This window comes from Myxine glutinosa, chromosome 3, assembly GCF_964187855.1.
Source record: "Myxine glutinosa chromosome 3, kmMyxGlut1.1, whole genome shotgun sequence".
Lineage (NCBI taxonomy): Eukaryota > Metazoa > Chordata > Myxini > Myxiniformes > Myxinidae > Myxine > Myxine glutinosa.
The window spans coordinates 196,752,561-196,771,318 of NC_136263.1; the positions used below are offsets into that span (position 1 = coordinate 196,752,561).

The window sequence follows — 18,758 nt, forward strand, 5'->3', positions numbered from 1 at the left end:
TTTGGTATCACCGTGGATTTGGTATTTAATATCACCGTGGATTTTGGTATTTGGTGTCACTGTGGATTTGGTATTTGGTATCACCATGGATGGATTCGGTATTTGGTATCACCATGGATTTAGTATTTGGTGTCACCGTGGATTTGGTATTTGGTGTCACCATGGATTTGTTATTTGGTGTCACTGTGGATTTGGTATTTGGTATCACCATGGATTTGGTATTTGGTCTCACCATGGATTTGGTATTTGGTACCACCATCATCATGGACTTAGTATTTGGTATCACCATGGATTTAGTATTTGGTGTCACCGTGGATTCGGTATTTGGTATCACCGTGGATTTGTTATTTGGTGTCACTGTGGATTTGGTATTTGGTATCACCATGGATTTGGTATTTGGTCTCACCGTGGATTTGGTATTTGGTATCACCCTCACCATGGACTTAGTATTTGGTATCACCTTGGATTTGGTATTTGGCATCACCGTGGATTTGGTATTTGGTGTCACCGTGGATTTTGTATTTGGTATCACCATGGATTTGGTATTTGGTATCACTATCACCATAAACTTAGTATTTGGTGTCACCATGGATTTGGTATCACCGTGGATTGGGTATTTGGTATCACCGTGGATTTGGTATTTGGTATCACCATGGATTTAGTATTGGGTATCATCATGAATTTGGTGTTTGGTATCACTATCACAATGTATTCAGTATTTAGTATCACCATGGATTTGGTATTTGGTATCTCCATTGATTTAGTATTTGGTGTCATCATGGATTTGGTATCACCATGGATTTAGTATTTGGTATCACCATGGATTTGGTATTTGGTATCACCGTGGATTGGGTATTTGGTATCACCATGGATTTGGTATTTGGTGTCACCGTGGATTTGGTATTTGGTATCACCATGGATTCGGTATTTGGTATCACCATGGATTTCGTATTTGGTGTCACCGTGGATTTGGTATTTGGTATCACCATGGATTCAGTATTTGGTATCACCTTGGATTTGGTATTTGGTGTCACCGTGGATTTGGTATTTGGTATCACCATGGATTTGGTATTTGGTCTCACCGTGGATTTTGTATTTGGTATCACCATGGATTTTGTATTTGGTACCACCATCATCATGGACTTAGTATTTGGTATCACCATGGATTTAGTATTTGGTGTCACCGTGGATTCGGTATTTGGTATCACCGTGGATTTGTTATTTGGTGTCACTGTGGATTTGGTATTTGGTATCACCATGGATTTGGTATTTGGTCTCACCGTGGATTTGGTATTTGGTATCACCCTCACCATGGACTTAGTATTTGGTATCACCTTGGATTTGGTATTTGGCATCACCGTGGATTTGGTATTTGGTGTCACCGTGGATTTTGTATTTGGTATCACCATGGATTTGGTATTTGGTATCACTATCACCATAAACTTAGTATTTGGTGTCACCATGGATTTGGTATCACCGTGGATTGGGTATTTGGTATCACCGTGGATTTGGTATTTGGTATCACCATGGATTTAGTATTGGGTATCATCATGAATTTGGTGTTTGGTATCACTATCACAATGTATTCAGTATTTAGTATCACCATGGATTTGGTATTTGGTATCTCCATTGATTTAGTATTTGGTGTCATCATGGATTTGGTATCATCATGGATTTAGTATTTGGTATCACCATGGATTTGGTATTTGGTATCACCGTGGATTGGGTATTTGGTATCACCATGGATTTGGTATTTGGTGTCACCGTGGATTTGGTATTTGGTATCACCATGGATTCGGTATTTGGTATCACCATGGATTTCGTATTTGGTGTCACCGTGGATTTGGTATTTGGTATCACCATGGATTCAGTATTTGGTATCACCTTGGATTTGGTATTTGGTGTCACCGTGGATTTGGTATTTGGTATCACCATGGATTTGGTATTTGGTCTCACCGTGGATTTTGTATTTGGTATCACCATGGATTTTGTATTTGGTATCACCATGGATTTGGTATTTGGTATCACTATCACCATGAACTTAGTATTTAGTGTCACCATGGATATGGTATTTGGTATCACCGTGGATTGGGTATTTGGTATCACCGTGGATTTGGTATTTGGTATCACCATGGATTTAATATTGGCTATCATCATGAATTTGGTATCACCATGCATTTGGTGTTTGGTATCACTATCACAATGTATTTATTATTTCGTATCACCATGGATTTGGTATTTGGTATCTCCATTGATTTCGTATTTGGTGTCACCATGGATTTGGTATTTGGTATCACCATGGATTTAGTATTGGGTATCATCATGAATTTGGTATCACCATGCATTTGGTGTTTGGTATCACTATCACAATGTATTTAGTATTTCGTATCACCATGGATTTGGTATTTGGTATCTCCATTGATTTAGCATTTGGTATCATCATGCATTTGGTATCACCGTGGATTTAGTATTTGGTATCACCATGGATTTGGTATTTGGTATCACCGTGGATTGGGTATTTGGTATCACTGTGGATTTGGTATTTGGTGTCACCGTGGATTTGGTATTTGGTATCACCATGGATTTAGTATTGGGTATCATCATGAATTTGGTATCACCTTGGATTTAGTATTTGGTATCACTATCACAATGTATTTAGTATTTCGTATCACGATGGATTTGGTATTTGGTATCTCCATTGATTTAGTATTTGGTATCATCATGGATTTGGTATCACCTTGGATTTAGTATTTGGTATCGCCATGGATTTTGTATTTTGTATCACCGTGGATTGGGTATTTGGTATCTCTATCTTGGTATTTGGACTTAGTGTTTGGTATCACCAAGGATTTGGTAACACTGTGGATTTGGTATTTGGTGTCACCGAGGATTTGGTATTTGGTATCACTATCACAATGGATTTAGTATTTGGTATCACCATGGATTTAGTATTTGGTATCACCATGGACTAGGTGTTTGATATCCCTATTACAATGGATTTAGTATTTGGTACTTACCATGGATTTGGTATTTGGTATCACCATGGATTTGGTATTTGGTATCACCATGGATTTGGTATTTGGTGTCACAGTGGATTTGGTAAATGGTATCAATATCACAAAGGATTTAGTATTAGGTATCACCATGGATTTGGTATTTTGTATCACCATGGATTTGGTATCACCATGCATTTGATATTTGGTATCACTATCACCATGGATTTAGTATTTGGTATCATCATGGATTTGGTGTCACCGAGGATTTGGTATTTGGTATCACTATCACAATGAATTTAGTGTTTGGTATCACCATGGATTTAGTGTTTGGTATCACCATGGATTTGGTGTTTGATATCCCTATTGCAATGGATTTAGTATTTGGTATTTACCATGGATTTGGTATTTGGTATCACCATGGATTTGTTATTTGGTATCACAGTGGATTCGGTATTTGGTGTCACAGTGGATTTAGTATTTGGTATCAATATCAGAATGGATTTTGTATTTGGTATCACCATGGATTTGATATTTGGTATAATCATGGATTTGATATTTGGTATCATCATGGATTTGGTATCACCATGTATTTGATATTTGGTATCACTATCACCATGGATTTAGTATTTGGTATCATCATGGATTTGGGATCACCATGAATTTGATATTTGGTATCACTATCACCATGGACTTAGTATTTGGTATCACCATGGATTTCTTATTTGGTATCACCATGGATTTGGTATTTGGTGTCACCGTGGATTTGGTATTTGGTATCACCATGGATTTAGTATTTGGTATCACCAAGGATTTAGTATTTGGTATCGTCATGGATTTGGTATTTGGTATCACCATAGATTTGCTATTTGGTATCACCATGGATTTGGCATTTGGTATCACCTTGGATTTGGTATTTGGTATCACCATGGATTTAGTATTTGGTATCACCTTGTTTTTGGCATTTGGTGTCACTGTGGATTTGGTATTTGGTATCACCATGGATTTTGTATTTGGTATCACCATGGATTTGGTGTTTGATATCCCTATTGCAATGTATTTAGTATTTGGTATTTACCATGGATTTGGTATTTGGTATCACCATGGATTTGGTATTTGGTATCACCATGGATTTTGTATTTGGTATCACCATGGATTTGGTGTTTGATATCCCTATTGCAATGTATTTAGTATTTGGTATTTACCATGGATTGGGTATTTGGTATCACCGTGGATTTGGTATTTGGTATCACCATGGATTTAATATTGGCTATCATCATGAATTTGGTATCACCATGCATTTGGTGTTTGGTATCACTATCACAATGTATTTATTATTTCGTATCACCATGGATTTGGTATTTGGTATCTCCATTGATTTCGTATTTGGTGTCACCATGGATTTGGTATTTGGTATCACCATGGATTTAGTATTGGGTATCATCATGAATTTGGTATCACCATGCATTTGGTGTTTGGTATCACTATCACAATGTATTTAGTATTTCGTATCACCATGGATTTGGTATTTGGTATCTCCATTGATTTAGCATTTGGTATCATCATGCATTTGGTATCACCGTGGATTTAGTATTTGGTATCACCATGGATTTGGTATTTGGTATCACCGTGGATTGGGTATTTGGTATCACTGTGGATTTGGTATTTGGTGTCACCGTGGATTTGGTATTTGGTATCACCATGGATTTAGTATTGGGTATCATCATGAATTTGGTATCACCTTGGATTTAGTATTTGGTATCACTATCACAATGTATTTAGTATTTCGTATCACGATGGATTTGGTATTTGGTATCTCCATTGATTTAGTATTTGGTATCATCATGGATTTGGTATCACCTTGGATTTAGTATTTGGTATCGCCATGGATTTTGTATTTTGTATCACCGTGGATTGGGTATTTGGTATCTCTATCTTGGTATTTGGACTTAGTGTTTGGTATCACCAAGGATTTGGTAACACTGTGGATTTGGTATTTGGTGTCACCGAGGATTTGGTATTTGGTATCACTATCACAATGGATTTAGTATTTGGTATCACCATGGATTTAGTATTTGGTATCACCATGGACTAGGTGTTTGATATCCCTATTACAATGGATTTAGTATTTGGTACTTACCATGGATTTGGTATTTGGTATCACCATGGATTTGGTATTTGGTATCACCATGGATTTGGTATTTGGTGTCACAGTGGATTTGGTAAATGGTATCAATATCACAAAGGATTTAGTATTAGGTATCACCATGGATTTGGTATTTTGTATCACCATGGATTTGGTATCACCATGCATTTGATATTTGGTATCACTATCACCATGGATTTAGTATTTGGTATCATCATGGATTTGGGATCACCATGAATTTGATATTTGGTATCACTATCACCATGGACTTAGTATTTGGTATCACCATGGATTTCTTATTTGGTATCACCATGGATTTGGTATTTGGTGTCACCGTGGATTTGGTATTTGGTATCACCATGGATTTAGTATTTGGTATCACCAAGGATTTAGTATTTGGTATCGTCATGGATTTGGTATTTGGTATCACCATAGATGTGCTATTTGGTATCACCATGGATTTGCTATTTGGTATCACCATGGATTTGGCATTTGGTATCACCTTGGATTTGGTATTTGGTATCACCATGGATTTAGTATTTGGTATCACCTTGTTTTTGGCATTTGGTGTCACTGTGGATTTGGTATTTGGTATCACCATGGATTTTGTATTTGGTATCACCATGGATTTAGTATTTGGTAACACCTTGGATTTGGTATTTGGAATCACCATGGATTTGTTATTTGGTATCACCATGGATTTGGTATTTGGTATCACCATGGATTTAGTATTTGGTATCACCTTGGATTTGGTATTTGGTATCACCATGGATTTTGTATTTGGTATCACTATGGATTTAGTATTTGGTATTACCATTCATTTGGTATCACCATGCAATTGGTATTTGGTATCACTATCACCAAGGACTTAGTATTTGGTATCACCATCACCAAGGACTTATAGTCTAGTAGGAAGACTAGGTCCCCCTGCACCCCCCGGAGATATACTTCTAATCAGTGTTTCTAGATTGGAAAAAATGTGTAGAAAATGACTAGCTATGGCCCCAAGCTGAAAAAATGTCCCACATACCATTTTTATGCAAATTACTGCTGCCATTATCAAAAAAACGATTTTTGACATATCTCAGCCAATATTGCAGATAATTGAAAAATGAAGGTGTCTAGACCCATGTTTTGAAGGGCATAGATCATGATAGAACTATTCATAACATGATTACATGTGTCTATGGTATACTAGTATGCATATTAATGCTGTAATTACAAAATAATCAGTTTTACAAATGATAAGGATACGTTAATACTGCAGATAACTTAACATGGTACATAAGGGGTCTAAACCCAGGTATTTTCAAGGTTAAATGTCAACAAGATGCTCCTGAGTCTTGCATAGGGGCGGGACATTGGCAGTAACATTGGTACCACTCAACTTTTCTTCCCACCATTGACTTTGTATTGCGAGAGATTTTCACTTGCTTATTTAAAGGTTTCTCACCCAGCCCACGTAAAATCTACCAACTCCTGCTGTTAACTCCCAAACATATTTTTTTATGTTATCCAATCACAGTGCAGAAATGACAGACTAGAGATCCAAATTAGTGCTGCTATAGCTGCCATTTTACATTTCCATCCATGTAACATGCGCGCTCGCGCGCTCGTATCAATTGGTAATGTCGCGCGCTCGTATCAATTGGTAACGTTGATGTTATTGAATACCTCAGTTGAAAGTTCAGTCTTCCATTCCATCTGTGTGTTGTTCTTGGTATTCATCCTCCAATCTAGCCAGGTAAGATGCTAACTATAATGTTACTCACACTCTTGACTTCAGTTTCTGCATGAAATCATAAACAGGCAGAATAACAGCTGAGCCAGCTAGCACCATGTTAGCTAACGTTAAAGCTAGCCTCATCTATGTACAGTATGTTCCTAATGTCGGTGTAACTTAAACTTTTGTTAATGCCAAACATGAGACATATCTGTTGACTTCTGTATATGAATTGAACCAGAAAGAGGCACGACAGCTGAGCTAGCTACAGTAACTTAGCACAGTGCACAGCTCAAACATAACAGTTTCCAATGCTCTCGCACGAGCATTCACACTCGGAAGCACAAACAAGAACCAAAATGTTGCCCTCCAACTTCGCCAGGGTATTCTACAGGCTTTCAGAGAGTGTAAAGACCAACCATGGCCACCAACAGCTGAAGACATGGAGCTCAATCCTGAAGACATCCTACCTCCAGACCTTGTCCGCTTTCTCAGCGTGCTAATGACTGGCAAGGAGGGCATCGAGACAGAAAAGGTGAAGCGTCTGGTCTTCTCCATTGGACAAGATCTGTGCCGTGCAGTGTCAGATGGAAAATGGAAGTTACCAAAGCACATTCTCCTCTGTGTGACTGTAAGGCACCTGTTCCGAAGCAAACAGCTCACCACAATACTACACAGGCTTGGACACTCTGAGAGCTACGATTTCGCCTTGGAGTTGGAAACTGCTCTCGCCAAGGTCCTGGATGAAGTCTCAACTTATCGTACACCACAAATTGTGACAGGAGAGGGCAACCTTGTATTCCACTGTGAGTGGGACAACTTGAATAAAACCACTACCAGTGTGCACGGCAGCAACATTGTAAACAGTGCTGGAGGAATCATGGTGCAGGAGGTCAAGCCCGGGTTCGAGAGCAGCAAGGACCGAATGCTACCTACCATCAATAGGTCACAACAGCGTAGCCTGAAGGTCGACACACCAAAAACTCTCCCACCCTTGCACTTTACTCGCGTTGGCCCGAAGTTCCCTGAAGGCTCATCATTCACACCGCCAGCAGAGAATGACACAGTCTATGCCACTACGATGCAAGAGTACTACATCTGGCTCTTCATCAGATACATCGGAAGCTGTGGCCTGCAGCCTGTGCCTGGGCTAGGGGGTTTCACCTCTGCAACTGGTTCTCCCCCACCCAGCAAATCAACAGTCGACTACTGCACGCCTATCCACCAACCGATCACAGACAACGCAGTTGTTCGTGAGCTACTGAAGCGTTCCGAGGCAGCAACTGCTGAGGTGGGTCAGAGATGGGTCCTGAATACATTTGATCTGGGTGTCTGCATGAAAGCCCTTCCCATCATCTGGCGCTGGCCAAATGAATTTACTAGTCATGTAGTAACGATTGGACCCTTCCACACATCCATGAACTACATCGGGATGCTCACTGGACACAAGATGCGTGGTTCTGGATATGCAGAGATTCTCTTTGAGGCACAACTAGTAACAAGTGGATCTCTCAAAGGTGTTCTCAGTGGAAAGGCCTACGCAAAGTCCCTCTTTTGCCTCAAAACAGTGTGTGAGGCAATGGAGAGGCTGTTGATGGAGAGATTCACTGAGGAGGAGAACATCATGATCTCTGACCCTGCTGTGCTTCTCAGAATGACCCAGTCTTGCAACCGAGAGCACCTCGATGAAGCCCTCAAAGACCCCTCAACTCTACTCCTCATCAAAAAGTACCATGCCTTTGAGGAAAAGGTGCGCAAGGGCCACCTGGGGAAGACAGCTGCCTTCTGGATGTCGTTCATTACCCACTGCCATCTTGTCTTCATGCTCCTCCACTCTGTGAAGACCAACAACCTCCAGCTGTTTCACAAGTGTAACGGAGAGATGGCAGATATCTTCTTCGCCTTTGACGGACACAACTACTCCAGGTTTGTGTAGCATACATGGTAAAATGTATAACCATCACTGAGTAGATTTTAATTGATACTTGGGTTCATGTATTATGAGAGGAGCTATTCCAATAAATGTCTACAGTATTTCCCTCTCTGTACTTTACAGATATCTGACTTGGCTGGAAGTCCACCTGACAAATCTGGAAAGCACGCACCCAGGGGCCAAGGACCTGCTTACTATGGGTGCAATCGCAGTGGCTCGCTCGATGATACCAGGGGCACTCAGTGCTGTCGACAAGACAATGGAAGAAACGTTCATGCGCTTTGCTAAATCATCAGGTACATCATTTTCTTTCAGTACATTATACATTTGAAACTGTAGAAACCAGCTTTATATGATGTAAACTGCTCTTACAAAACATTTCCCTTTTAATGATTGGGTTATGCAATTAAAATATGTTCACTTTTCAGGTGGCTTTGCTGGCCTGTACAGTCAGTTTGGGGCATACCAGAGATGGTGCCGAACAACCACAGCACGGGCACAGTTCTATGAAAAGACCCTTGAGATGGTGGATCTCATCGATGACCCAGACTGCCCAAGAGCAGGGAGACATCGTGAACTAGAGAAGGCAGAGATCAGAAAAGGCGAGGAGGCCGTTCAGCGAACCCTAACTACTATCAAGAACTTCACCAATCCGTTCACCATCATTGATAAGGACAAACTCTACTGCCTGGCCTCTGGTGCTCCCGTCCCCATGGATGTTGAGATGGATGTGTTACAAGCAGAAGCTGTGGGGAAAGCTGCGAAAGCTGACTTCATCAGGCGCCTGGAAAGCGGAGAACCTGAGAGCTTCTTCAACCCAATCAAGAGAAAGAAACTCAAGACCATGGAGGCTAGTAACAAGAAGATCACACTAACATCCTCACAGGGCAAGGTAAGGATGTAATCCAATACCCAAGTGCTTTTGTATTTTATGTTGTATTTTTAAATGGCGTCCTGTACATGCTATATTGAGATACAAGATTGAACTCCAAATTTGTTTATTAAAGACAGTGCACATCAATGAACAATGTAAAGATTGTAAATATGCCAATTTATAGCACATGAATAATTTTCACCTGTAGTCCTTCCTGTAGTACATATCAACCAATCACCATTTATCATTCCAGGTCATCCAGTATCAGGAGCAAAGCAACCTTGCATTCCTGCTCCTTGTCAAGTCTCAGAGTCAAGATGAGCCATTAGACCTGGGAGAACTCATGAAGTACTGCCTGATGCCAGTGCCTCCTAGCCTTGGGACACCAGATGGGTTCTTCTGCAAAACCAACAAAGCCTCCATTCTGCACTACCTTTTAGAGGACACCACACCACAAGATCTGCAATACCCCAAGGATGCCCTGTTCATCCAGGATGGAATGGCGCTGCTGCATACCCTTGCCAACCTTCCCCCAACATGTGGTGAGATATGCTTGCAGGTGCTTGATCAGATGGTGGCCAAGCAGCACTTTCTGTTCTCCACTGACAGTTACCATCCTGAGTCAATCAAAGCGCAGGAAAGGCTGAGGCGGGGCAGCTCAGAGAAGATCATTCTGGCTGGACCAGCAACCAGGAAGCCATATGACTTCAAAATGTTCCTTGCAAATGACGACAACAAAAAGCAGATGTGCCAGCTTCTTCTGAAAGTGTGGAGTGGACAAGAGGCAGCTACCAGGCTGGAGAGAACAGAGATGGCTGTGCTGATCGTGGAGGGGAAGGCCCACCAACTTGCCTCAACGAATGGCAAGGTAAAATTGAAAACCCTTCGTGAATGGCGATTCAATTTGTAATTTTTCCTGAAAAAAAGGTGATTACCTGTGATGTTTGTCTAGATCTGAAACTGGCAGTGACTGGTGATTGAAATGCGGTGCCTTTTTGTGTTTCAGGTCGAGGTACGTGAACTCCCCACGATCTACAGCAACCAGGAAGAGACTGATACCAGGGTGGTTCTGTACCTCCATCATGCTGCTACCATCGGATACAAGAACGCTGTAGTCAGAACACCGGACACAGACATCCTCCTGATCCTGCTCCACCATGCCCACAACATCAAGCTGACGGTGTACCTGGATACAGGGTCAGGGAAGCATCGCCAACTTGTCAACGTCTCTGAGCTGGCAGAATCCCTGGGAGAGGACTACTGTGCCACTCTCCTGGGGTACTATGTGTTCAGCGGAGAAGACTGCACCAGTGCCTTCAAAGGGAAGGGAAAAGTCGGGCCCTTGAAAAAGCTGGAGAAGAATCCCAGGTTTCACAGGGCATTCGGTGAACTGGGTGACAACTGGGATGCCAACCCTGAGGTGGAGAGGCAGTTAGAAAAATTCACCTGTGTGATGTACGGCCAGAGTCGCGAGTCATCAGTGGACATTGTCCGTGCCAAGCTGCTACGAAAAATGGTGGGAGAGGACAAGACCCTCACATCCAAGTCCAAGGTTGATCTGGCTCGCCTTCCTCCATGCCAGTCTGCCCTGAAGCCGCACATCCAGCGTGTGAACCACCGCGTAGCATTGTACAAAAGAGCCGATCAACCTATCATCGAAAAGCCAAAACCTTATGAGGAGCAAGGATGGATAAGGACTGATGAAGGACTGTTGAAACCAATGTGGTCCAGTGGTCCCATCCTACCAACCTCACTGGTGGATCTTCTGAACACAGGAGAGCACGAAGAGGAGGAGGAAGAGGAAGGAGAAGAAGAGTTTGACTCTGACGATTTCGATGAAAATGATGATGACTGACTCAGTGTAGAATCACTAATGCTAATGATGTTTATCTAAAACAAGCAAGAGAAGAGTGGTCACATTGAGTGCTAGGACTATTTTGACAGTTGTAATATTTAGAAAAATAAAACTTTGTGTTAACGTCTGTGTAGACGGACCTTAATATGAGTCTATTATTTCGTAAAACTGTGATTATTTTGTAAATAAAGCACTAATTAGCATACTAGTATACCATAGACACATGTAATCATGTTATGAATAGTTCTATCATGATCTATGCCCTTCAAAACATGGGTCTAGACACCTTCATTTTTCAATTATCTGCAATATTGGCTGAGATATGTCAAAAATCGTTTTTTTGATAATGGCAGCAGTAATTTGCATAAAAATGGTACGTGGGACATTTTTTCAGCTTGGGGCCATAGCTAGTCATTTTCTACACATTTTTTCCAATCTAGAAACACTGATTAGAAGTATATCTCCGGGGGGTGCAGGGGGACCTAGTCTTCCTACTAGACTATTAGTATTTGGTATCACAATGGATTTAGTATTTGGTATCACTGTTGATTTGGTATTTGGTATCACTGTTGATTTGGTATTTTGTATCACTATTGATATGGTATTTGGTATCACCATGGATTTAGTATTTGGTACCACCATGGATTTGGTATTTGGTATCACCATGGATTGGGTATTTGGTATCACCATGGATTTGGTATTTGGTGTCACCATGGATTTGGTATTTGGTATCACCATGGATTTAGTATTGGGTATCATCATGAATTTGGTATCACCATGCATTTGGTGTTTGGTATCACTATCACAATGTATTTAGTATTTCGTATCACCATGGATTTGGTATTTGGTATCTCCATTGATTTTGCATTTGGTATCATCATGCATTTGGTATCACCTTGGATTTAGTATTTGTTATCACCATGGATTTGGTATTTGGTATCACCGTGGATTGGGTATTTGGTATCACTGTGGATTTGGTATTTGGTGTCACCGTGGATTTGGTATTTGGTATCACCATGGATTTAGTATTGGGTATCATCATGAATTTGGTATCACCATGCATTTGGTGTTTGGTATCACTATCACAATGTATTTAGTATTTCGTATCACGATGGATTTGGTATTTGGTATCTCCATTGATTTAGCATTTGGTATCATCATGGATTTGGTATCACCTTGGATTTAGTATTTGGTATCGCCATGGATTTTGTATTTTGTATCACCGTGGATTGGGTATTTGGTATCTCTATCTTGGTATTTGGACTTAGTGTTTGGTATCACCAAGGATTTGGTAACACTGTGGATTTGGTATTTGGTGTCACCGAGGATTTGGTATTTGGTATCACTATCACAATGGATTTAGTATTTGGTATCACCATGGATTTAGTATTTGGTATCACCATGGACTAGGTGTTTGATATCCCTATTACAATGGATTTAGTATTTGGTACTTACCATGGATTTGGTATTTGTTATCACCATGGATTTGGTATTTGGTATCACCATGGATTTGGTATTTGGTGTCACAGTGGATTTGGTAAATGGTATCAATATCACAAAGGATTTAGTATTAGGTATCACCATGGATTTGGTATTTTGTATCACCATGGATTTGGTATCACCATGCATTTGATATTTGGTATCACTATCACCATGGATTTAGTATTTGGTATCATCATGGATTTGGTGTCACTGAGGATTTGGTATTTGGTATCACTATCACAATGAATTTAGTGTTTGGTATCACCATGGATTTAGTGTTTGGTATCACCATGGATTTGGTGTTTGATATCCCTATTGCAATGTATTTAGTATTTGGTATTTACCATGGATTTGGTATTTGGTATCACCATGGATTTGTTATTTGGTATCACAGTGGATTCGGTATTTGGTGTCACAGTGGATTTAGTATTTGGTATCAATATCAGAATGGATTTTGTATTTGGTATCACCATGGATTTGATATTTGGTATAATCATGGATTTGATATTTGGTATCATCATGTATTTGATATTTGGTATCACTATCACCATGGATTTAGTATTTGGTATCATCATGGATTTGGGATCACCATGAATTTGATATTTGGTATCACTATCACCATGGACTTAGTATTTGGTATCACCATGGATTTCTTATTTGGTATCACCATGGATTTGGTATTTGGTGTCACCGTGGATTTGGTATTTGGTATCACCATGGATTTAGTATTTGGTATCACCAAGGATTTAGTATTTGGTATCGTCATGGATTTGGTATTTGGTATCACCATGGATTTTGTATTTGGTATCACCATGGATTTAGTATTTGGTAACACCTTGGATTTGGTATTTGGAATCACCATGGATTTGGTATTTGGTATCACCATGGATTTGGTATTTGGTATCACCATGGATTTAGTATTTGGTATCACCTTGGATTTGGTATTTGGTATCACCATGGATTTTGTATTTGGTATCACTATGGATTTAGTATTTGGTATTACCATTCATTTGGTATCACCATGCAATTAGTATTTGGTATCACTATCACCAAGGACTTAGTATTTGGTATCACCATCACCAAGGACTTAGTATTTGGTATCACCATGGATTTAGTATTTGGTATCACTGTTGATTTGGTATTTGGTATCACTGTTGATTTGGTATGTTGTATAACTATTGGTATTTGGTATCACCATGGATTTAGTATTTGGTACCACCATGGATTTGGTATTTGGTATCACCATGGATTGGGTATTTGGTATCACCATGGATTTGGTATTTGGTGTCACCATGGATTTGGTATTTGGTATCACCATGGATTTAGTATTTGGTGTCACTGTGGATTTGGTATTTGGTATCACCATGGATTGGGTATTTGGTATCACCATGGATTTGGTATTTGGTGTCACCATGGATTTGGTATTTGGTATCACCATGGATTTAGTATTGGGTATCATCATGAATTTGGTATCACCATGCATTTGGTGTTTGGTATCACTATCACAATGTATTTAGTATTTCGTATCACCATGGATTTGGTATTTGGTATCTCCATTGATTTTGCATTTGGTATCATCATGCATTTGGTATCACCGTGGATTTAGTATTTGTTATCACCATGGATTTGGTATTTGGTATCACCGTGGATTGGGTATTTGGTATCACTGTGGATTTGGTATTTGGTGTCACCGTGGATTTGGTATTTGGTATCACCATGGATTTAGTATTGGGTATCATCATGAATTTGGTATCACCATGCATTTGGTGTTTGGTATCACTATCACAATGTATTTAGTATTTCGTATCACTATGGATTTGGTATTTGGTATCTACATTGATTTAGTATTTGGTATCATCATGGATTTGGTATCACCGTGGATTTAGTATTTGGTATCACCATGGATTTTGTATTTTGTATCACCGTGGATTGGGTATTTGGTATCTCTATCTTGGTATTTGGACTTAGTGTTTGGTATCACCAAGGATTTGGTAACACTGTGGATTTGGTATTTGGTGTCACCGAGGATTTGGTATTTGGTATCTCTATCTTGGTATTTGGACTTAGAGTTTGGTATCACCAAGGATTTGGTATTTTGTATCACCGTGGATTTGGTATTTGGTATCACCGTGGATTCGGCATAGGTATCACTGTGGGTTTGGTATTTGGTGTCACCGAGGATTTGGTATTTGGTATCACTATCACAATGGATTTAGTATTTGGTATCACCATGGATTTAGTATTTGGTATCACAATGGACTTGGTGTTTGATATCCCTATTACAATGGATTTAGTATTTGGTACTTACCATGGATTTGGTATTTGGTATCACCGTGGATTTGGTATTTGGTATCACCATGGATTTGGTATTTGGTGTCACAGTGGATTTGGTAAATGGTATCAATATCACAATGGATTTAGTATTAGGTATCACCATGGATTTGGTATTTTGTATCAACATGGATTTGGTATCACCATGGATTTGGTATTTGGTGTCACAGTGGATTTGGTAAATGGTATCAATATCACAATGGATTTAGTATTAGGTATCACCATGGATTTGGTATTTGGTATCACCATAGATTTGCTATTTGGTATCACCATGGATTTGCTATTTGGTATCACCATGGATTTGGCATTTGGTATCACCATCGATTTTGTATTTGGTATCACCATGGATTTAGTATTTGGTATCACCTTGGATTTGGTATTTGGTATCACCATGGATTTAGTATTTGGTATCACCTTGTTTTTGGTATTTGGTGTCACTGTGGATTTGGTATTTGGTATCACCATGGATTTTGTATTTGGTATCACCATGGATTTAGTATTTGGTAACACCTTGGATTTGGTGTTTGGAATCACCATGGATTTGGTATTTGGTATCAACATGGATTTGGTATTTGGTATCACCATGGATTTAGTATTTGGATCACCTTGGATTTGGGATTTGGTATCACCATGGATTTTGTATTTGGTATCACCATGGATTTAGTATTTGGTATTACCATTCATTTGGTATCACCATGCAATTGGTATTTGCTATCACTATCACCAAGGACTTAGTATTTGTTATCACCATCACCAAGGACTTAGTATTTGGTATCACCATGGATTTAGTATTTGGTATCACTGTTGATTTGGTATTTGGTATCACTGTTGATTTGGTATTTTGTATCACTGTTGATATGGTATTTGGTATCACGATCAAAATGGATTTAATATTTGGTATCACCATGGTTTTGGTATTTCGTATCACTGTCAGAATGGATTTAGTCTTTGGTATCACCATGGATTTGGTATTTGCTATCACCATGGACTTAGTATTTGGTATCACTATCATAATGGAATTATTATTTGTTATCACCATGGATTTGGGATTTGGTATCACCTTGGATTTGTTATTTGATATCACCATGGACTTAGTATTTGGTATCACTATCATAATGGAATTATTATTTGTTATCACCATAGATTTGGTATTTGGTATCACCATGGATTTAGTATTTGGTATCACCATGGATTTGGTATTTGGTATCCTCATGGAATTAGTATTTTGTATCACCATGGATTTGGTATTTAGTATCACCATGGAGTTAGTATTTGGTATCATCATGGATTTGGTGTTTAGTATCATCATGGAGTTAGTATTTGGTATCACCGTGGAGTTAGTATTTGGTATCACCATGGATTTGATATTTTTGTATCACCTTGGATTTTGGTATTTGGTGTCACTATCATAATGGATTTAGTATTTGGTATCACCATGGATTTGGTATTTGGTATCACCATGGATTTGGTATTTGGTGTCACCATGGATTTGGTATTTGGTATCACCATGGATTTTGGTGTTTGGTGGCGCTATCATAATGGATTTAGTATTTGGTATCACAATGGATTTGGTATTTGGTATCACCATGGATTTGATGTTTGGTATCATCATGGATTTAATATTTGGTATCATCTTGGATTTAGTATTTGGTATCATCATGGATTTAGTATTTGGTATCATCATGGAGTTAGTATTTGGTATCACCATGGATTTGATATCACCAAGGATTTAGTGTATGGTATCATCATGGATTTAGTATATGGTATCACTGGATTTAGTATTTAGTATCACCATGGATAATATGCCATTTTTACGCCGTCTCGACAATAAAAATTTGTCGCTCTCGCTCTGAGCGTTGTGGAATATCGAGATTCAGACAAAATAGTGGCTCCTAGGAAATATAGATCGTGCTCAGAAACGCAAAGCAAGAGAGCAAAGAAAGAAAAGACGTTTTTTGTGGGTCATTTACATTTTCCCCATTTTTACTCGTAAAAATACACTAGCTCCCCCATGCTACCCCAATTCCACCACGCTTGATGCAAGAGATGATGAAACTAGCAGCCAGGTATTGTCATCAGCCTTACTCGGGAATATCTTCATGAAATTATTTGTGATTGAATTTCTAAAACTTCATGACAAGTAAATTCCATTCTTATAGTCAACATCATCATCAATGTACCAAAGTCCTCACAGAAAAATATAAAAGTAAACTAAATGATATTGATATCTATCTATCTATCTATATATCTATCTCTATCTCTATCTCTATCTCTATCTCTCTCTGAGATCGATTTACATGTGCTTGATGGAATGCAACCTTATCCGAGGTCCGAGGCAATCCGGGAGTCCGGGAGCCGGCAATTCTTTTGGCAAAATTAGAGAGCAGGAGCTGATGAGAAGGATGTCATAATGGGATTTTCATTCAGAATTTCTATCTGCCAAACATACCAGTCGTGTTTGAGTATTCTCCATTAATACAAGGAATGCATTCAAAACAACAAAATGGTTGTCCTTTAAGAGAGAACCTGCGTGTTCCAGGTTGGCAAGACTCACTGCACACAGACTGTGGCACCTGCAGAACAAAATTCACGATATTATTGTTTCATCGGAGTATATGCTTCTGTTGCTTCATGCTTCATGATTCATTATCATGCATGTACAAGATGCTTCTATCGCTGGTAAACTGTTCAATAATATCAGCCTCAAATTACACGGAGAAAATGAATTTCAAGTTTCATTTTTAATAAGTTTCAGTTTCAGTTAATTTTATAATAAGTTTTAATATAATTTTAATATTTAATAAATATATTTTAATTAAATAAAATTTGTAACAGTTTCAATATTTAATATTATAATACGTTAATAGTAGTTGTAATAAGTTGTAGTAACTTTTTAATAAGTTTTAATAAGTTTCAGTTTAATAAGTTTTAATAAGTTTTTAATAATTTTTCAAGTTTCAAAAAAAAAATATATTTTTTTAAATTCAGCTTAATATGATGACATACAGTCACGTGAAAAAGTAAGCACACCCCATGTAAAGTTTTGACTTTTTCAATATATTTCAACATACAGCTATTTGATCTTCATTTCAACAATATTGATAGATAAAGGTGATATAATACAACAAATATCATGAAACATTTACATTTTGTAGTCCATTGTATAATTTACATAAACATAAATGCAAATTTCGCATGTGGAAAAAGTAAGTACACCCCTACATTTATCACTACTTCAAATACCTAAAATTAGAATCAGGTGCACCAGCTGAGGTGCAAATGATTAGAACATCGTTGGAGAGGATCTTGGAGGAACCTGTCTTATTTAAACCTCAGACATTTCGTTTGGTTTGCTCTGTTGTTGTTGAAGTGTGTGGCATCACCATGCCCAGATCAAAAGAGCTCTCTGAGGCCTTCAGAA

General features: G+C 38.9%; 2 protein-coding genes across 2 annotated transcripts in view; both read left to right on the forward strand.

The window, feature by feature from the left end:
• Positions 1-18,758, forward strand: part of VPS11 (VPS11 core subunit of CORVET and HOPS complexes) — a 151,266-nt gene that overhangs the window by 5,301 nt on the left and 127,207 nt on the right. The window lies entirely within an intron of this gene.
• On the forward strand, positions 8,262-11,667 carry LOC137433591 (uncharacterized). The gene is made up of 5 exons (XM_068125901.2): positions 8,262-8,788; positions 8,919-9,091; positions 9,224-9,687; positions 9,923-10,537; positions 10,676-11,667. The coding sequence occupies exons 1-5, from the start codon at positions 8,280-8,282 to the stop codon at positions 11,522-11,524; spliced, it is 2,610 nt and encodes an 869-aa protein (XP_067982002.2). The 5' UTR covers positions 8,262-8,279; the 3' UTR covers positions 11,525-11,667.